A 21,445-nucleotide genomic window follows, 5' to 3' on the forward strand; every position below is an offset into this window, starting at 1 on the left:
CGCTGGCAGGATGCCTCCGGTGTGTCCTAGCGGCAGGGACAGACACCAGGTGTGGTCCTTGTGTGGGGGGAGAGCTCAGCTGAGGAGACGGCTCCTTGCAGGACAACTTGTATCTGACTCTTAGTGCACGTAGCTGCCACGTTTCAGAAGGTAGTCGTTGGATCCAGTATATCCTGATCTCTGCTGGCGGCCCCAGGGTATTAAGGCTGTGTTGTGTCTATTGGTACTAAAAGGTGTGTGACGGTGCTAGCCCTGCCTTGTTTTCCAGATTACCTTGCAGCTGTGGACAAGTGGTTGGGAGTCATTCTGCCCAAGATGAAGCCTCTCCTGTATCAGAATGGAGGGCCGATTATCACTGTGCAGGTAACCATGGAGATGAGCATGGGCTGGTGGTGGGCAAGGCTTCCATCCAGTCACGGCGTATATAGGAGGAACGCAGACCTGAGCTTCCTAAGGCTGTTTCTCTAAGAGGCGATACCACCGATGGCGCTTTCATTTAAATTGCATTTTGGGGAGGTATTCCCATTTTTTTAAAATATGTTTTCATTGATTTCAGAGAGAGGAAGGGAGAGGGAGAGATAGAAACATCAGTGATGAGAGAGTCATTGATCCGCTGCCTCCTGCAGGCCCCCTGCTGGGGATGGAGCCTGCAACCCGGGCATGGGCCCTGACCGGGAATCGAGCCTTGATGATCTCCTAGATCGTAGGTGGATGCTCAGCAGCTGAGCCATGCTGGCCAGGCAGGTATTCCCATTTTTGAATGCCTGCCATGTACCAGACTCTGCCCTGGATGCTTTGCCAATGCTATTCAATTATTCAAACCACTTTCTCTTTTAAATGAAGAATTTCAAAGAGATTAAGTGACTTGGCCAAGGTCACCGAGCTGGCAGGTGTTAGAATCAGCATAGTCCCCTAGGTCCGCTGATCCCGTAGCCTGTCTCTTTCTCTCGTCCCATATTGCTTTCTGGCTGCAAGGATGTGGCATGGACCCAACCGCTTTGTGTCTGCCCTGCTTGGGCGGTCAGTCACGCTGGCATAAAAAGATGAGGGGCATTGGGACCATTATGTTTCCTCTCCCGCTTCCTGCCTCCTACTCTCCTTCCACCCGTTTTTCACTCTGCAAAGACTGGTATTTTGTGGGGTATATCGTGTGGCAAGTATTTTCCACGTGAAAAATCAGGACTTGACCTGCAAGGATTTTAGATGTTTGTGAACTTGCTTAAAACGTCAAACCGTGTTCATTGGTCATATTGAAAAGAATAGTTATGCTCTTTATAAAAAGAATAGTTATGTCAGATTGCAGGGGCGAGTGAGGTGGGTGGAGGCGAAGTAGGTATAGGGAAGATATTTGGTGATGGGGGGAAAAAGAAAGTAAATAAAAAGAAACGGACAGTTATGTCAAAGTAGCTGGGCCTGAAACAGCGCCCAGGCGCAGTGTGGCGCTTGCTTGGGCAGCATGGGCCAGATTTCCTTCTGAACTGTGGCCAGTTTGCAGGGATGGCCGTTGTGGGGGAGCATGGCCATTCCCTCGCCCGTCAGGTGGAGGCTGAACGAGCAGTGAGGGGTCTGAGCTGGCCAGCGTGTCCACTCTGATGCCCAGTGGACAGAGGCCAGGCTGCTGCCCTCCATCCACCCTGAGTCTGTGCTGGCTGAGCCTTTAGGAGCCCATTTTCCTGGATGAAGATTTTTGTCTGAAAGTCGGGTGTATCTTTGCTCGGCTGGGTCGTCTTCCTTTCTAATCGATCTCAGGTTTACTTTAGTTTCCCTCGTTTTCGGGGCAAGTCCCTGCTTCTCCCTAAATCGCTTTCAATTTCTGCTCACAACTTTTCTGTGCCTTTTGGTTATTGAGATGTCATGAAAGATGTAATCAAATGTGAACTCCGCAGAGGGGAGCGAAGCTGACTGGCTTGGGTGCTTTTCTTAAGGTCCATCTCTGGCAACCTCAGGTGACTTGAACTCGAATGTGGGTCCTACCAGGGGACTCGGCTTCCTTCCCCTCCTCTCCCTCTCACATCTCCACCTGCTTGAATCCCACCTAATCCGTTTCTTCCCTCTATCACTGAATGAACAAGTACATTATGTTGGGCAACACAGGAAAACATAAGAAAGCAACCCCCCATAATTGTCACTTAAACATCAGGAGCCAGAAGCAAAGCCCTTTACATTTTGGGGGAGATTTCCTAAAATTTTTTTTCAATGCCTTTAAAAATTTCTTTTTACCTTCAGTTCATACTGTGTGGACAGTTTCCTATCTGAATTTTTTTTTTACTTCATTGTTATTTCATAAGCATTATTTCATATCATTAAAAATTCTTTCCACACCAGATTCTTGGCTGCCCTCTTGTCCTCTGAGAGTCCCCATAGGGGCCCCTCTGTTCGAAAGCCGTCCTTCCCAGTTGACTTCATCGGTGTCCACTTGGCTCTTAGGAGCCTTGGTGAGCGCCTCCGTTTGTGAAGCATTTGAGGAAGTTTATCGACTTTCGTCCCTGCCCAGGTGTATCTCTGGTCTCTTCGGCTCCCCACACCTCTTCCTGGCAGCCAGGAGGTCACATCCCACCTGTGCACACGTCGCCCGCCTACGGAGTGGTTCTGGTATTGAGTAGAGGCGGCTGGGTTAGATAAGAAAGAGCCTGGCATCGGTAGCCAGTGTTTCACTGTGGAAGTTTCTCTGAAAGCTGATTTCTATCTCTGTCCTAATTCAGGCCAAGGGGGCGTAGGGATGAGCTGACTCAGTTCGCGATGCTGGTGCTTTCTCTGGGTGCCCGGAGAGTTTGAAAAGGCCACCAAGGAGCTGTGTCTGTAGGCAGGGCAGACATGATTCATACCAGAAGGCTCAGACACTCTTGTCTGACAGCTATAGGAAGCCCAAACTGGACCTTGATTCATCCTTATGATTCAGCCATAGACGTAAATACCCTCCTCGGAGGAATTAGCTAAACCAGCGTCATCTGAACAGGTTTGCCCACGGGGACGTTTATCTCAGTTCATACCAAGACCACACCCAGAATAAGGAAAGCCACGAACACCTGTTAATAATATCCCAGGTGACAATTATTAGGAGTAGGACCTTCCACCTACAGCTTTGATTCATCTGGTGTATGGAATATTCATCATGAGGTAACAGCCCTGCTTCTACCTGTTGCTGTGGAAGATCAACTGCTTTAAAAGTCCACAGGGCTTTGTTGCTTCACTAAGCAGCTTGCAGGATGAGATAGTTACTCTCGAACCAGGGCCAGACGATGGCCCATGAGCCAACTGGCCCGCTGCCTGTTTTTGAAAATAAAGGCCCATTGGAACACAGCCACGCCCATTCACTCATTGATTGCCTATGGCTGCTAATGCAGTACAGTAACAGTTGAGTATTTTCTATAATAGTGTAGAACATCAGCGTGGCTGGCGAGGCTGAGCAGTTGAGCACTGACCTAGGATCCAGGAGGTCATGGTTCGATTCCCGGTCAGGGCACATGCCTGAGTTGCCGGCTCGGTCCCCAGTCGGGGGCGTGCAGGAGGCAGCCGATCAGTGACCCTCTCTCACCATTGATGTTTCTCTCTCTCTCCCTCCCTCTTCCTTCCTCTCTCTGAAATTAATAAAGACACATTTTTTTAAAAAAACAGTGTAGAACATCACTATAATCCGAAAACTAGCATGGTGATTTCTGTTTTCTTTTTCTTATTTCTAAGCAGGGAGGTAAATTTTTATACTGAGTTGCCTTTTTGGAAAATGAATTTTGAGGACTTAGAGTAGGGGATATTTTTGGCATTCGAATGACTACAATGGAATCTCAGGTTTTTCGCCCACCCTCCTCTTTTTATAATTTGCAGGTTGAAAATGAATATGGCAGCTACTTTGCCTGCGACTATGACTACTTGCGTTTCCTGCAGAAGCGTTTCCACTACTACCTGGGTAACGACGTGGTTCTGTTCACCACCGATGGCGAAGCGGAGAAACTTATGGATTGCGGGGTGCTGCAGGGGCTGTATGCCACCGTGGACTTTGGACCAGGTTGGTTTGTAGGAACAGGAAACACAGCCAAGGCCGTGCATGGGGGCTTGGGCTTTTGACTCAGCCGATAGCTCTGGGCAGCTGCTGTGCTAAGTGGCATGGGCCTATTGAATGAGATTCCTCGCATTTTTCTTTATTGAGTTGCTGAGATTACGTTTTTTCAGCTGATTTGGTCTTTAGGACGGGGGCTCTGTTTTCAGTGCTGGCAGACATAGCCTGGAACCTGGAGCACTATTCTCTCCAGCAGCTATTCCAGCTGTGAGAAGCTCTACCCCGAGGCAGTCGCCTTTCAGGCTCTGGCTGGGACACACTGCTCTTCTCTGTTCTCTGTGTTCTCCCCCCCCCCCCCCATTCGTGGCTGAATGCTTGGGGCTCTATTGTGGCCATAGTGAGCTCTGAGGTCAGCCACTGGCTGGGGGGGGGGGGGGGGGGTTGGCTTGTCGGCCCTGGAATGCAGGAATTTACCTTACACTCTCATTACCTTTCTGCATAACTCCTCACACTGTGAACGGTCATGGGCCGGAGGTGGTTTGGTAGATGCTACAGAACTCGACTTGCCCGACTCGTGAGTGCCCTGTAAGCTGCAGAGGTTCCACAAATGAAAATCCGGGGTTGGTGGGGAGGACAACAGACTAGAATGTTTCTGAATATAATAAACTTCTGGCAGGAATGGAGAGAGTCTTTGTTTAGGTTGAGAGCAGCTTTTATAACGGACATGACAGCTAAATGTGACGTCCAAGGTCCACGCACGATGCACGTTCAACACTTAGGTTCTCCCGAGAAGGAGGTAATTGCATTTTTAAAGAGCTTCTTCTACATTATCAAAAAAGAAGAATGGGCTTTAAGTGAACTGAGTGTTTCTAGAAACATGCTACCCTGCTCGGGGCTCTTCGTGATGAGATAACTCATCTACGGAGAGCTGCACAGGAAGTGGCCTGCTGGTTTCCTCCCGCTCTGTCACACCCCCCAACACGGTGATGAAAAAAGCACAGTGTTTTCTGTTGGGAGGGACAAATGGAAGATTATCACGAGTGTGTTGTAAGCGTTATTTGTAGGTGGGATCTCAGCACGTTTGCTACCTGTGGGATGACAGACCACTGCAAGGCCGGTGTGCCTGGGGCAGATGGGCTGGTGGCAGCTTCATTCATGTGGGAGTGGGGGCATTGCCTGAGGGTCATATCAGGGAAGGAGGCTCATGAGAAGAGAAACTAAAGGTCTGAATGCCACCTAATGCTTACTAGTGAGAAATTTACAGTCATAAGGTAAATGAGATTATACTCTTTCTTGATCAGCACCTTCTCTCCTGAAACCTGGCCTTACAGAGGAGCCAAGGCCCATCCAAGAGCAAGGGGCAATGTGGAGGTCTTGGCTGGTGCCCCTTCCACTCCAGGACACCTGCTGTGGGAACTGGAGCATGAAGTTTGGGAGCAGGGTGTCCTCTGCTCTTGTTGGAGAGACATTATCCATGCTCATTCGTTCACTGATGTAAGGTAGCCATGACCTCTCTGTGGAGAAAGTCTCTTTTTTAGAGGAGAAGGGAGAAGAGAAGGCAAGGGAAGACAAGACACAGGCATCCTAAGGAATATTTCAGAAGGACAAATGGAGAGCAAGTAGCTGATAATGTACCAATTAAAATTCAGAGGAGACTCCATTATTTAGGGATAGACACAGTTAGAGCACAGTCATCTCTTCGACTCGTTAATTAATTGGCAGATGTTTGTGGCACTATTATTGTGTGTGGCACTGGAGGCTACAAGGAAGTATCTTCAGAGCAGGCCCATCCCGTAGGGAGCATCTGGGTCAACCAGATGTCCGTGTGAAGAGACTCGCACAAGACATGTCCAGGCTGTGAGGAGACACAGGTGGAGAAGACAAGCCTGTGAGGTGAACTCCTGAGGTGATAGAGTCAGGAAAGACCATGGAGGCCTGTTCATAGAGGAAGCAACGTTTTGTGGTCCCCACACATCCGTGGGTATGAGTGCAGCCTGGAGCTATCTTGGAGGTGTTCCAGGCCCACGGGAGCATGGGGAAGTGCTGGGACCTCAGGTTCAAGTCTTGCAAAGGGCTCTTTTTATTTAATGTCTTGTCATTCCCACAACTGATCTTTCTTCTCCCTCTGGTCGTGCTCAGGTGCCAACATCACCAATGCTTTCCTAATCCAGAGGAAGTATGAACCCAGAGGACCCTTGGTAAGAACCCGGTGTAAGTGTGGGGAGACTGCTCGTACGAACTTCATTACAGTTGTTGGGAGAGAGGTTACATGCTGTAGGTGGGTGGGAGCAAATCCATGGCTTTTCTGACTCTGGGATTGTGGGGACATAGCCCTCTGGACGCGAGTGACAGCAGCAGCAATGCTCCTGCTTGAAACAGAGGCCCTGCCCTGGAGTGGGACAGAATGGGAACTAACGTGAATGTTCTGCCATGCACCAGGCTCGTGTTCTTGCCTACTTCATCTCATTTGATCCTCATGGCAACTCTCATAAGTAGTATTACTGTCCCATTTTCAGTAAGGCTCAGAGGACATGTCACTTGCCCAGGGTTGGACAGCTGGAGAGTTGCAGGGCCAGGATCTGAGTTCAGGTCTGTGTTTCCATCTTTAACGTGCTTATGCATCACATAGGAATCTTGTTAAGATGCAAACTTTGACCTAGTGGGGCTGGGGTAGGGCCAGAGATTCTGCATTTCTGACAGGCAACCAGGTGGCATTGGGATGCCGGTGTATATACTCCATCAGCCCAGCACTCTGCTCTTTCCTTCTCCACACTATTTATTGGGACTTGGCCAAGTTTAAGGGCTTATGTCCTGTGCCTTCTCTGCAGCAGGTCAGGCTGCTCCGCCTGCATACAGACCTTTGTACAAACAACCTTTTCTGAATCTGGCCTCTGCTTCGTGAGCAGTGCAGAACCTGTACTCAAAGACTTTGGGTGGAGCTATTTCCTGAGATGAGGAGACCCCAGAACAACTCCAGATTTCTTTTTCATTTTCTAGACCAAGGGCTTGGCAGGGTAATGCCCAAGAGAAACATGATGGGCTTGGGGCCTGCTTTGCAGAATGCTTGCACAAATTGACCTCACTCTAAGTCAACTTGAGATCTAAAAACCAAAGGGTCAATTTGGAGTTGATTTTATTATAACAATATTTTGCCATCTGATCCTTTGCCCAACAAACTTTCCTACTATATTTAAATTGGAGATTGGTTAAAAAAAAATTGATGCAGTATAACTTTTTAGGAATACCATATTATCAGTGCCTGAGACTGAGTCTGGGCAGTGGTGTTACCAGAAGTCCTCATTGGCCTCCCAGCTTGGGGTTAAGCAGCCTATGTCAACTCTCCTTTCCACCTGTCCCTCGTTGGGGAACCTAGGGTGATAGTTACAGGGCGATAGCCCCAGCACTTCAAAGTCATAGCTAACTCTATCCTAAGCCCCACGTCTCTTTCTCTTTTTAGATCAATTCTGAGTTCTATACCGGCTGGTTAGACCATTGGGGCCAACCTCATTCAACAGTGAAGACTGAAGCGGTAGTGTCCTCCCTCCAGGATATACTTGCCCAAGGGGCGAATGTGAACTTGTGAGTGTTAATTCCTGGAGGGGAGGCATCCCTCCACATCTGTGGCTCCCCATGAAGTACTGTCTGTTCTCTTGTTTTCTTGTAGGTACATGTTTATAGGTGGGACCAATTTTGCTTATTGGAATGGTAAGAACAATTTGACATCTGTTTGTAGACGCTTATGCTAAAATCTTTCTGGTGCTTGATTTGGGGGGGGCTATAGACAATTTTTATTTTTTATTTTTGTTTGTCTTCTCCTATATTTTCTAATATATAAGAATTGCCTATATAATTTAAGAAATTATTTTTCTTTTTTAAAAAATTTAAGGGTCATAAATTGTGTGTTTAGGAACCTTATTGTTTTAAATCAGGCTGGCTAGGCAGGCCTCACATAGTCTCTGGCTATAGCTCACTTGTGCATTTATGTTCTGCTATGGTCTTTTTTCTTTTTTCTTTTTTTAACATTTTGTTTTGTGGAAGTATAATTCACATACCATAAAATACATGATTTTAAAGTGTACAATTCAGTGGTATTTAGTATATCACAAAGTTGTGCAACCATTACTACCATCTAATTCCAGAACACTTTTATCACTTCACAAAGAAACCCATACCCAAGAAATTCCCCACTCTCCCTCCTCCCAGCTCCTGGCAACCACTGGTTTACTCTCTATATATGGTTTTGTTTATTCTGGACATTTCATATAAGTAGAATCATACAATATATGCTCTTTTGTGTTTGACTTCTTTCATTTACCATAATCTTTTCAAGGTTCATCCCTATGATAGCACGTTTCAGTACTTCATTCTTTTTTACTGCTGAGTAATACTCCAGTGTATGGATGTACAACATGTTGTTTATTCACTCATCAACTGATGGATATTTGGGTTGTTTCCACTTTTTGGCTATTCTGAACAGTGTATGAATATTAATGTGTAAGTATTTGTTTGAATCCATTTTGGGTTTTTTGGGTGTATACCTAAGAGCGGAATTGCCGGGTCACATTGTCACTCTATATTGAGTTACAATAGTGTTTTCCAAGTGGCTGAACCATTTTACATTTCTATATGTTCCTTTTTCTTTGTAGAAAAAATTATGACAAAATTCTCTTCATTGCCATTAATTTTTTACAAAGACATACCATGCTCTGCTGGCCTTTCTCTAAGCCTCATTTCCCACCTCTCCATATAGCTGTATTTTTCTCTCTGAAACGTAAAGGATGCCCTGCTGTTGAGTTTGGAAGGGTTAGTTTGGACCTAAATCTCCTAAGATCTCTGATTGTATACTCTCTGCTCTTAACGAACTTTCTTCTTAGAATTGCTGTCTTTTGTGCAGGGTGGGGCGGGCTAGAAGAAGGCTTAGCTTCCAAGTATTATTAATGTTATTACTATTGTTAGAGCCAAGAAATGGAGATACAGCAAAACTCAAATGTCAATGGTTGAAAGATAATAATGTCCAAGGTTAGTAATTGAAGTTTTAGACCATCTTTGTGTGTCTCTATCTTCTCATTAGAAACAATTAAGACTTTGGGATGCCTTTTTCATTCAGTAGCTAGGCATTCCACCCAGCTTTTATTCATGGAATTCAGACCAATCATCCAATCCAGGAATAAAGACTGACATATGTGGGAATTTTGCTATTCATGATAGAATTTTTAAATATCGAACTGTTCTACTTAAAACAATACAGGTGTGTTTTTTAAATTAGATAATATGGAAACTACCTCTCCCTTGCTCCTTACCCTGCCATAATTAATAAGAGCCTCTTTTCCACCTGTTTTCTAATTTAATCCTCATAGCCATGTCATCTAGGCTACGATTACCAACCCACTTTACAGATAAGAAAAGCAGGGTACGAAACAAGTCCACCTGTTTCCCACTCAGCTTGCAGGGGGTAGATCCTGGATTCAAACTCAGGTCTTGGAAAGCTAGTCACTGCCCTTGGAATAACCCCTTGCAGCCTGAAGCCCCTGCGCCAGCCCCCAAACCAGCCCTACTTGTGAATGCCAGGCCTCTCTGATCTGCCGTGTGGCCTGCCTCTTTGAGGACGTGAGGAAGAGCCAGTCTGCTCCTCAGCGGCTGTCCTTCAGGCCAGCTTCCGAGAGGAGAGCTGTGAGAAAATACATCAAGTATGTGTACCACACTCTGTGCCCTTGCGTGTCCCCATCTGTGTGAGGGGCTCCTGTGGGCTCCAGGCTGTCCTATAACGTCTCAGGCCACATGGAGACCTGAAGACTGGCAACTCTTGCTGTTCCTTTGCCTTCCCACCTCACACTCCCTGACATGGAGAAGAGGCTTGAGTTAGCACCGTTTCTCTATGACCCACTGGTGGTCTGGAAACATCTGGAGAAAGATTCCGCCGGTAGAAATAGAGAAAGCCTTCCTTTGCCAGTCCATCCTTTAACCCACTGGCCAGCTTCCCAGCCTGGGCTCCCTGGGCCTGTAAAGCTTCTTCCAGAAGGCACACTTGTTCAACCCAGCTCGACAGGCAGCTGATAGGGCTCCTCCTCCGACCTGGCTGGGGCCGGGGGAGATGCGGGGGCCGCTCGGGTCAATGAGGCCACACCTGCTTCAAGGGTGCACGCGTTGTCTGCTGTGCAGCGAGAGCTATACGCAAGAAACGCGGGCAGCCCAGCCACTGCCACTTTAGAACTAGAGAAGGGACCACGGGGGAGAAGGTGAGCTCCTTGCGAAAAGGGATGTGGTTTTTCTTTTTCATTGCTTCTCACGGCAAAGGACGTGTTTTGTCGTTTGTATCCCCAGAGGTGGGCAGACCCGTTGGCAGGCAGCTGTCTCTGGTTCATGAGAAATGAGGGGAAAGTAATATGGGATCGATTCAGCTGGCTTAGGTATTTGCAAATGCAGATTCTGTGCAGAGAGCTAACGAAGACCTTTTGGCCTGGCTTGTGTCAACTCTACCACAGTAGGATCACCCAGGGTGGATCCGTCATTTGTGAGCTGTGGGACCATTTGAAGGAATTTGTTACTAAATCATACGTGAACTCTCAGATTTGGGGCCTCATTTACTTAATGCTTAGGTTGGATATAAGATTATTCTAAAATAAGTTTATTCTCACACACTTCCATTGCAAAATGCTCTCTGGAGTAGAAAAGGGAGGCACAGACCCTGGCTGGCCCACAGAGGGCAGCAGCATCCCTGTCACCTGGGAGCCTGTCAGAAATGCCCAGTCTCGGGTCCCACCGCAGACCTTCCGAATCAGAACCTCAGGCTGGGTTTAGAAATCTGTTTTAACAAGCTCTCCGTGTGACTCTCATGCTTGGGTGAATTCTCTGAGCACTGGCATGTGGTCATGGCCCAATGTTACACAGTCTCCTACGTGTGGACATCGTGTGTGACAAGGTTGGGGGCCTCTGTTCTAGACTCTGCCCCCTCAGCAATAATTACAAGACCCTTTGCTTCTCTAGTCTTTGTGCATGCACAGCATTATTTATTGCTCTCTTGTGGGTTATGTTTCCAGGGAAACAGACTCCGAGATTACCCAGCAGAAATTTGATTGGGTTGCGCTTTCAGAAGCATGCAGACACCTAGGAGAGAGTGTAGGAGGCAGGACTGAGCAGAGGGCAATGCTAGGCTGTGATGCGGTTTCACAGGTGGCTCCGCCGCTTCTAGGGGGAGCTCTGGATGGAGCTGGGATGGCCCTCTGAGGCAAAGGGACTGAGCTTTTATATCCCCATGTCGGCTGATTGTTGGATATGGGCTATCCTGGGAGGGTTGTAACTGTAAGCAAGGCAGCCCAGCAGAGGCCAATGACCAGAGAGGGACATATCTGAGAGCCAGCAGCAGCCAACAGTCCCAGCAGCTGGGGGAACAAGTGAGTGCCTTAGTCCTGAAGGGGGATGGGAGAGGCACACCACAGCATCCTCTCTAGTCTTTGCAAAGGCCTTATGGTTACATTCAAATCTCTAAGGGTTCATTGGGTGTAGCCATCGCCCACTTTGTTTGGTCTGATAACCTTCGGTTGTTTTCTACTGGTCCTTGGCCAAGTCACCTGAGTCTCCACCACACAGTTCGAGGTCATGAAAAAGATCGCAGGGTGAGCAGTCAGAGGTGCAGGTCATGCCATCAGTCCTGCAATGCCTGGTTGTGCTGAGCAAGTTTTGTAGAGCGTTCCAGATTTTCTGCTTGTCCCTTGGCCCTGAGATCTGCTGGGGTCACAACTGTGAGCTCTGCTGAGAGTAGATGAGGAGAGTGCTCTGTAGACTCCAAGATGCTTGGCAGGAAGAAACTAATTTCTCTGCACCTCTCTTAACAATCTATTCAAATGTGTCCTTTATTTCCTCCCTCCGTACTGCTGAGCCCATGAATCCCAAAGAACTTGTCCCAAGCAAGGGCCTCCAGTAGTAACTAGTGGCACGTTTTTTGTCTTCTAGGGGCCAACATGCCCTACCAAGCACAGCCCACCAGCTATGACTATGACGCCCCACTGACTGAGGCAGGGGACCTCACGGAGAAGTACTTTGCTGTGCGAGATGTTATTCGGAAGGTGGGTGCTTTGTACGGACTGCAGTGGGCTGGTCTTGGACAGAGCCTGCCTTGGACTCACTGTGCTCTGTAGATGACTTCCTAGAGCCTCTGGGTTTCAAAGGACACATGAAGGGAGGCATCAGGTAGACTTGGCCTTGAGGCTTGGCGGCGACCTGATGAAGAGTGATTCTGTGAACCAGTTAATCCACTAGCCTACTCATTGGTAAAACCGGACCATTAGCACCTGGTTGTGTTGTAAGGATGAAAAAGAACCTCGGTAAGGCTCCTGTGGTCCAGTAAGTAGTAGCCATTACTATTATTTATACTAAAGGTAAGAAAATGTGCCCTAGCTGGTTTCGCTCAGTGGTTAGAGTGCCAGCCTGCAGATTGTAGGGTCCTGGGTTCGATTCTGGTCAAGAGCAGATACCTTGGTTGCAGGCTTGATCCCCAATGCGGGTTGGGGAGCCAACCAATTGATGCATCCCTCTCGCATTGATGTTTCTCTCTCTCTCTCTCCCTTCCACTCTCTCTGAAAAGCAATGGAAAAAATATCCTCAGGTGAGGATTTAAAAAAAAAAGGTAAGAAAATGTGTGTCTATATAAGTAGCTAAAACGTGTAGGAGAGAAAATCCGAGGGCAGTGGGGCAAGGTGCAGATGTGAGCTGTCAGCAATGCCTCCTCTTTCTATCTGGGGCAGTGCGTGCTCTGGCCTGCACCTGAACTGCTTAGTCCTGCTAATGCTGTGACCTTTTGAGGCATTTAAAGCACCCAGGTGGGGTTTCCTGTCTCTTCTGTGGGTTAAAAAAAACCACAGTTTTTCTGCTCAGTCACCTGAGTTTTGAAGTTAAAAAACAGGTTTTTCTGCCTATAAATGGTATGGACTTTGTTTGTTTGTTTCAGTATGCCGCTGTCTCCATTTAAGCCTAAGTGTTAAAAATCTATATTATGAAATGCATTAAACATATCAAAAAATATGATCTGTTCTTATCTAAGAATTTGTGTATTTCATCTAAAATTGCAAATGTGTTGTTAAAAGTTGCTTGCCCGGCCAGCATGGCTCAGTGGTTGAGCGTCAACCTATGATCCAGGAGATTGCGGTTCATTCCTGGTCAGGGCACGTGCCCGGGTTGCAGGCGTGCAGGAGGCAGCCAATCAGTGACTTTCTCATCATTGATGTTTCTATCTCTCTCTCCCTCTCCCTTCCTCTCTCTGAAATCAATAAAGACATACTAAAATACTTTTTTAAAAATTTCCCCATGTCATTTTTTGTTGTGGATTTGATCACTGCAGAACTTGTAGTGATGACTCCCAAGCTCTCTGTCACATCTGTTCTCTTTCAGAGCTTTCTGTTCCTATCTTTAGTATTTCCTCCTTTTATTTGAAGCTTAGATGTTTAAGTCCAGTCTTTTTTCTAATATAAATACTCAAGGTTATACATTTCTTTCAAGTACTTCTTTAGCTCCATCTCATAAGTTTTAATATCTAATATATGTATTAGAGCCTGCTTCTAAACATGCTTAGATTTCTCTTTGACCGTTGAAATGTGCAGAAGTGGGTTTTTCAGTTATTAAACATAAGTATTTGTCTAGTTTATTGGTTTCTGACATATTTGCATCTGTTTAGAGAATGTAGTCTGTATGATATCAATCCCTTAAAATTCTTTGAACCTAATCTTAGGTCCTGGCATATACAGGGTGGGGCAAAAGTAGGTTTACAGTTGTTTGTATAAAAAAATAATATAATAATTAATAAATAATAATACAAGAATAAACTGTTTCTCACACACACAGCTGTAAACCTAATTTTGCCCCACCCTGTACCAATGTGAACAAATATTCTATATTCTCTTTTTATATATATATAGTTTATTGATTTTTGGAGAGAGAGGAAGGGAGGGGGAGAGAGAGAAACACTAATCAGTTCCATGTGTTTTTGAAAAGAACATAGGTTTTATACCTATTGGATATAATCTATATACATGTTCATTAGATTAAGCTTATCAATGGGGCTATTGATATTTTTGTTATCTTTCCTAATTTTTTGTCAATTCTATTATTTATTGACTTGTGTATGTATTTTTCTTTATAGTCTTGTAGTCCTGTCATTTTTTGAGGTCACCTTATTAGGTATGCAAATTGAGAATTTAAGGATGCTAAAGAGCATCCTTATGTGTTAATCCTCTATCTCTAATAATGCTTTTTGCCCTAAAGTCTTTTTTGTAGGAGGTGAAGTCAGAGAGATAATGGGGAACTGACCCTGTAGGGCCTTACAGGCCATTCTGAGACTTTGGCTTTTACTCTGAATGAAATGGGAAGTCATAGAGCTGAGCAGAGCAGTTAAGGGTTACTCAGGTTGTAATGTTGAGACTAGACTCTGGGAGGCAGAGCAAGAGTAGAAAAGGAAAACCAATGAGAAGGTTTTGCAGCCATTTAGGTGAAGGGGATTGTGGCTGCGAAGGCAATGGGAACTGGATGTGTTCAGACTAGCTAATGGGTACCTCCCCACTCTAGTAGGTAAATAAATTCTCTTGGGGCGCTTCAAATCTTTGATTTCATATTTTACATTTAAATGTTGGTGTGGCCCCAGCCAGGTGGCCTGGTTGTTCAGATACACAAAAAAGGTTGTGGGTTCAATCCCCAGTTAGGGCACATACCTAGATTTTGGGTTTGATCCCCAGTTGGGACGGGTATGGGAGGCAACCAATCAATGTTTCTCTCTCACATTGATGTTTCTTTCTCTCTCCCCCGCTTCTCTCTCTCTAAAAACCAGTAAAAAACATATCCTCAGGTGAAGATTAGAATTATATTTTTTTAGAAAGGAAAATTGGCACATTTGGCAACTGACAATGCAGATGGAAAGAATGAGGGGTCGTTGATTTGTCCGGGTTACAACCTTCACTGGATAATGGGATGGGTGTCGGGGTCAGCAACTAAAAGGACTGCAGAGAAAGCACAGGCTGGGAATGGGGAAGGGAGGCAAATTCAATCTGGGCTTGTTCAGCGTAAGGTGCCTCTGGTGACATCCAGGTGCAAGTATCTCTCCAGCAGGCACCTCACTTAAGAGTGAGAAGCTCCAGAAAGAAGTCATTAGGACAGGCTCAGATTCTGGGGTCAGCAGTGGAAGTGTGTCCTTGTTTTCTAGATGGATAAAGGCAGAGGGAACAGCATGTGCAAAGCCAGGAGATAGAAACAGCACTGTCCCATTTAAGGCCAGAGGGTCACATACGAGAAGGGGAGAATGGAAAGATGAGGCTTGAGGGAAACAGGAGGCCAAGTCATAGGTGGCTTCCTGACCAGATGAGCCCTTTAGAGAAATCATTCTGGAAGACAGACTAGAAAAGCCAAGTCTGTAGGAAACAAAAAGACAAGGGCCACAAAGACACAGGTGATGCTTTAAAGAGTGACATTTGTGCCTAGCCAGTTTGCTCAGTGGTTAGAGTGTCGGCCCTGGGACTGAGGGGTTGAGGGGTTGATTCCAGTCAAGGGCATGTGCCTTGGTTGCAGGCTCCAAATCCAGCCCCAATCTTGGCATGAGCAGGAGGCAACCAATTGATGTGTCTCTCTCACATCAATGTTTCTCTCTCTGTGTCTCTCCTCCTTCCTTCCACTCTCTCTAAAAAAATCAGTGGAAAAAAATATCCTCCAGTAAGGATTAACAAATAAATAAATAAATAAATAAATAAATAAATAAATAAATACTGACATAAAACACTGTGTTTCTACCAGCACCATGGATTGCAAGAGACAGCTTGTGTCTACCCACTGAACTCTAATGTCATTAAAGCTAAAAACAAACAAACAAAAAGTTAGCCAGTGCAGACTGGTCCTGAGTCACGTTTCAAACTTCATTAAGCTTTTGAAGAATTCACTACAGGATTCTTGCATCCCTAGTCCCCAACCCACCCAGCCCCGATAACCACCTCAAGGAAATCCCAAGATCAACTCCAGTTATCAAGGCCCTCAACTATAATGTGATTAATTTCTGCAGAATAACCCATCTCCAAAAAGCCAGCTGGATTCTTATCTTTGATGGAAAACTCTTAAAAAAGTGGGTCTTAAATTCATTCAAAAGCATACAAAAATAAACTCACCACTGTCCCTCTTAGGAATGGGTAGGGTAGAGGAAAGATGCTGCCCTACAGCCTTATGGTTCATCCTCGAGGTCAAAGTGTTAACCATATCTTGCTGAGTTTACCCACACCAAAGAGATTACCTTAGAAAATGCAAATGCAAATGTCATGAGCTTTGTCATGCCTTCAGGAGTTATATGCATGCAAAGGCTGCCTGGAGCTTTCACCACTGAGCCCAGGCTGGTACCACCTGGTGGGAAATTATCATCCCTGGGAGTCCATGTTAGTGAAAGATATTGTCCATCACCACCCAACTAATGCCAGAAATGGATTAAAGAAGAGATACAGTCCATTTTGTAAGTCTTTGGTGAATGAAAGAGGCAGGAAGAGCTGTAGAGAGGGGTATTTATAATCCCTTTATCTCTTTGGATGCAAGCAAATATTTTGAATACCACTTACCAAACCAGCTAACTGATCATCTGCAAAGTCTCGGAAGAAAAAGCCCAGTTTTAAAGTAGTGTAGCTGATGTTTTGGAGGCAGGAGTAGGGAGGAGAGCTCAGGGAGGAATGGAAATAGCCTTGTCTTAAAAAAGTGTGGACACAAAGAATAATCTTAAATCCTGGAACTAAGAAATAAAGGTATAGGATGTTATTTAAATCTGCAAAGTAACCACTAGAGGAACTGAAAATGGTGATATAACTGTGTTGGCAAAAAAGGGAGATATCTGGAATAGTACAGCTGAGCTAAATTCTCATGTATTGAAGAAACCAATGATAATTTTTTAAAATGGATCTAATAAGAAATGGCAGATAAGTGTATTATTTAGAGACCAAAAGAAGCAAAAATAGGTACAATTGAAGGAGTTTTGAATGGTTTCCTCTGAAGACTATAAGAAAACAGTGAGTCAGGAGACTGTTGCTTTTCCTTATACCAGTCTTTTATCTTCTTTTTTAAAAATTACTTTGAAAAAGGTAAAAAGAAAGAGAGGAAGGGAGGGAAGGAGGAAGGGTATGGATCCTGAAAGATCATAATGCAATCTGCTTGGAGATACCAGATGGACATAGACCTTTCTAAGACCTAGGACTTACACCCACATCTTCTGATGCTAATATGTGTGTACACATATTTAATAGGGTTTTATTTTTATTTTATTTTTTAACTTTTTATTTAAAAATAGTTTCATAAAAAATTTTAAAACTTGCATAAAAGTTTCAAGAATAAAAATTGTACACCAAACACTTGTGTATTCCTTACCCAGACTCCCCCATGTCAGCATTTTGCTCCATTTCCTTCATCATTTACCCCCTGCCCCCCACTTGTGTTTTTAAACCTTTGAAGGATTGCATCTATCACTACCCTTTACCCCTAAATACTTCAGTGTATGTTTCATAAGAGTAGGTAGGAATATGCCCCTATATAACCATGGCAATTTTAACATTAATACAAAACTTTAACTTACCAATAAGATTTAGTCTACAAATAAGATTTGTCCTACCCCAGGCTCCCTCATTCCTTTTCCCCCACTCCAGCTTTCTGCTGTCTACTTGTTTTTGCTCTGTTTTGAAGTCTTTGTTCTATAATTACTTGAATGATTCCTGGAGCTGAAAACACAGACAGACACACACTTAGAAGTAAAAAACTTAAACAGATCCTGTCTTGGAAGGAAGTCTTTTGTCCCTTTGCCTTTCGGAAACATCACTGGCATTGCTGTTTCCGTCTTTGACCCTCCTTTGGAAAAACGAATTGTATAGATATGTTTCTGAGGGTTTAACAGCTGCCTTTCTTTTCTGTCTTTTTTTCACTCTGGTTTATAGTTTGAAAAAGTACCAGAAGGTTTTATCCCTCCATCTACGCCGAAGTTTGCGTATGGAAAAGTTGCGCTGAAAAAGGTAAGAAAGAAAAAACTAACAGAAACATTGAAAGTGCAGAAATGGAATTTAGAAGTCGTGAGTGAAAGTGTTATGCTGGGGAGTCGGCTTATTATTTTTCTGTGAATTTGTTTTCTGCGAGACTGGTTGGGAAGATGATGTTTCTGGGGAAGGGGACCTGGGAGGTGAGAGGCTGTGTGTGGTGTTGACTGGGTGAGCAAATGGGGCGTGGGCAGGAGCAGGGACACTTGCTAGATCATACCAGTGCGTTTGGTTCAATTATTGGTTGTCCAGAGCAGGCCCAGGAGCCTTTGTAGGAACAACATGCCACCTGTCGTTATAGCTGATGAGATTCTATTTTATAATCCACCTTTATTTTAGGGGGTTCTCCAAAGCCACGGGCATTTTGATAGGTCTTTGCCCTAAATTAGACATTCCCATCTCAAAATCATGTCCTCATTTTTACCGTCTGCAGTGGTGTTGTTTTTTGGTAAATGAGAGATGAGATAGAAAAGCTAGAAATCAGTCATAAATAAGAGGTAAGGACATTTCATTCCAGAAAAAGAAAAGAGGTTACATTTGATAGTCAGGAGTGACGCAAGCCAAAGCCAGTCTGTTTTGATCAACTCTGTCTTCAGGTTTTCCCCTTTTATAATCCCTAACTCCCACGTGTGTCAACTCACAAGGAAGAAGAAAACATGAACAATTGCATATTTCTTAAGAATCGTGATAGTCTAAAATAACATCATAAGTCTTTATCTTTAAGCAAAATGCTAAACATGATGGTACGATTTTTCCATTCGCGAAGCCCTTTGATATTATGGTTGGTTGAGTTCTTGTAACTTTTTCCACCTGCTCTCAGATCTGTGTTATGTTCTACAAAGAACGTGGCCAGTCTCTCTGCCTGATAGGCATCTTTCTTTAGATTAATCAAACGTGAATCACACTTGGAAAGGGGGCATCTTCTACCCCTTCACTGTTATTGCTACTTAAGGAAAAGTTCGTTTGTTGGGTTTAGAGCTGTGAGGATTTTATTTTTATACAACAGAAAATGACTGCAGATGTTTAGTACAACGTCGCTGAAACAAATCTAGCTCAGTACCAAAGGCACATTCTCTTTACTGTGCAAGAAAATTGTGTGCGCAGAAACGGCTTTTCCTTGTTAACTATAATACGATTGAAGAAAGCAGTCGGCATCTAACTGAATTAAATTTATATGGAGCATAGTTACATAGGCTAAAACCTTTTACCGTGAGTTGAATTGTCCAAGTGGGAAAACGACCATGTGAGTAGCTGAATGAATAGAATTTGTACTTAAGATGTTTTTTCCTCGATGCTGCACTTCAGCAAGGTAACCATGGAAAGTGCTTATAAAATTCCTAACCAGTATCACGTCATGGAAAGTCCTGGGTTTGGAGCCAAACCTAACTGCAATCCTGGCCCTGCCACTGCTCAAGTGAGCTTCTCTGAGTCCCTGACTTGGGGACAGTAATGCCTGCCTCACTGGGTAGTTGTGAGGATTCCATAATGTGTGTGTGTGGAGCTCCGACTCCCCTGGAGTTTGCTAGGCACCCGGTATTGGGTAGCTGTTGTGGTTGTTGCACCAGAAGAAGCATCCTGTGTTGCAAGAATACACAATCATTTGGGTTGAATGTGTGTATTTGTTGAGTAGCTCTTATGGACTGGGCACTGGGGGTGAGCACAGTGCAGACCCAGCCCTTACGGAGCTGACAGTCGGGCGAAGGGACACAACTGGCCAGTGCTATCGATGTGGAAGATGTGCTCTGGACAGACTTAGGGGGCGCAGTCACCGTTACTTGGTTTTCATTTATTTCAAGGGCCTTTTCTATACGGGAGGTTGTATTTGCAAGTAGGTATGTTTGAAACTCCTTTTTTAAGATTACCATCAGTTATTTTTCATTAAAAGTTAGAGAACTGCTAGAGTTGATGGAAGGTGACTAGGGAGTAGTATTGAATGGAATTTGAGCCATTTAGGTTTATTTAGGGGTTTGGTCAAATCCACTAATAACTTTGATAATTTGCAAACGGTGTTCTGGACTCGGATGACCAGGGAGGGGTGACAGTGTGTGAATGCTGCTTTTGTTTCTTTTCAGTTACAGACAGTGGAGGAATCTCTGAACATTCTGTGTCCCACGGGGCCTATAAAAAGCCTTTATCCCCTGACATTTATCCAGGTGAAACAGGTAGGCCTTCAAAGGTAATGCTTTAGCTTTTTTCTACTTGCAAAAATGTGCTTTCTGCCCTGCCTTGCAGTGTTCTGTTCTGAGCACAGGGACGAAAATAGTGAGCAGATAAATCAGATCCCAAGTAATCTAGCGGTGGATTTCCAGGCTCTCTTTAGCTTTAATGTTGCACATTAGCTGATCTTTCCTATATTTCCCCATTTCTTATTCTCGCACAAATAAGTTCAACCTGTTTCAACATAATTCTGTACCAGCTGTACATTGAGTGCACTTCTGATCTAATTAATCTTCATGACTAGGTACTAGTGAAAAAATGCTATTTTAATACTCAGAAACAACAATTTCATTATTTAGTGTTATAACTAAATTAGAACACTGATTTAGTTATTAGTTAGCTCAAAGGCATGAGGACTGTGTCCTTACTCGATTAGGTTCTTAGAGATTCTCTTTCTGGCTTTTGAAGAAAACAGAAAACAGGCACATCGTGTGTGTGTTTATTTGTCTGTGTGTGTGTATAATTTCCAGGCACTGCCCCATCTTTAAGAGCTTTTCCAACTTTTTATTTTGGAAAATTTCAAATGTAAAAGAGTTGCAGGAATAGTACAACCAACAGCCATATAGCTTCCACCATGACTCACCAGTGTTAGCATTTGCTGCACTGGCTTTAGCTTGCTGTGTGTGTGTTTCATCAACTGCTCATTAGGTTTTTTGTTTTGTTTTGTTTTTTATCATTTGAGTTAGTTGTCACCATCATGATATGTCACCCCTAGGTATTATGGCATGTATCTTTTAAGAAGAAGGACATTATCCTACATGCCTACGATATAATGATTACACTTAAGAAATTTGACATCGGTGTGATCCAGTTATCTAATATACATTCCATAGTCAAGCATCCCTGGTTATTCCAATAATGTCCTTTATAGTCCAATAGCTTAACTGTTTTCAATCCAGTTTCCAATCCATGATCATGCATTACATTTAGTGACAATGCCTCTTCAGTCTTCTTTCATCTGAAGCTGTTCCTAAGTCTTTCTTTCTCTCGTAACATGAACATTTCTGAAGAGTTCAGACCAGTTGTTTGGTAGACGGCCCCTCACCGATTCGACTCAGTAAAACATTTTTGGCACAAACACGACAAAGGTGACATGTCCTCAGAGGACCCATGAGGTCTGCTTGTCCCTTTGTTGCCTTATTAAGTTCGATCACTCGTGTCTGAACAGTAAGGTGATAGAACAACAGCGTATCTCAGCTTGGTGCGCTTT

At 44.5% G+C, this 21,445-nt stretch overlaps 1 protein-coding gene across 1 annotated transcript in view; it reads left to right on the plus strand.

Moving 5' to 3' along the window:
- Positions 1–21,445, plus strand: part of GLB1 (galactosidase beta 1) — a 59,267-nt gene that overhangs the window by 19,430 nt on the left and 18,392 nt on the right. Inside the window, exons 5-12 of the mRNA XM_087824894.1 lie at positions 269–363; positions 3,823–4,003; positions 6,134–6,192; positions 7,452–7,573; positions 7,659–7,699; positions 11,945–12,057; positions 17,923–17,997; positions 20,091–20,180. Of these exons, the coding sequence (XP_087681020.1) occupies positions 269–363; positions 3,823–4,003; positions 6,134–6,192; positions 7,452–7,573; positions 7,659–7,699; positions 11,945–12,057; positions 17,923–17,997; positions 20,091–20,180 (776 nt within the window). The remainder of the gene's footprint in view (positions 1–268; positions 364–3,822; positions 4,004–6,133; positions 6,193–7,451; positions 7,574–7,658; positions 7,700–11,944; positions 12,058–17,922; positions 17,998–20,090; positions 20,181–21,445) is intronic.

Source organism: Miniopterus natalensis, chromosome 15 (genome assembly GCF_054644295.1).
Source record: "Miniopterus natalensis isolate mMinNat1 chromosome 15, mMinNat1.hap1, whole genome shotgun sequence".
NCBI lineage: Eukaryota > Metazoa > Chordata > Mammalia > Chiroptera > Miniopteridae > Miniopterus > Miniopterus natalensis.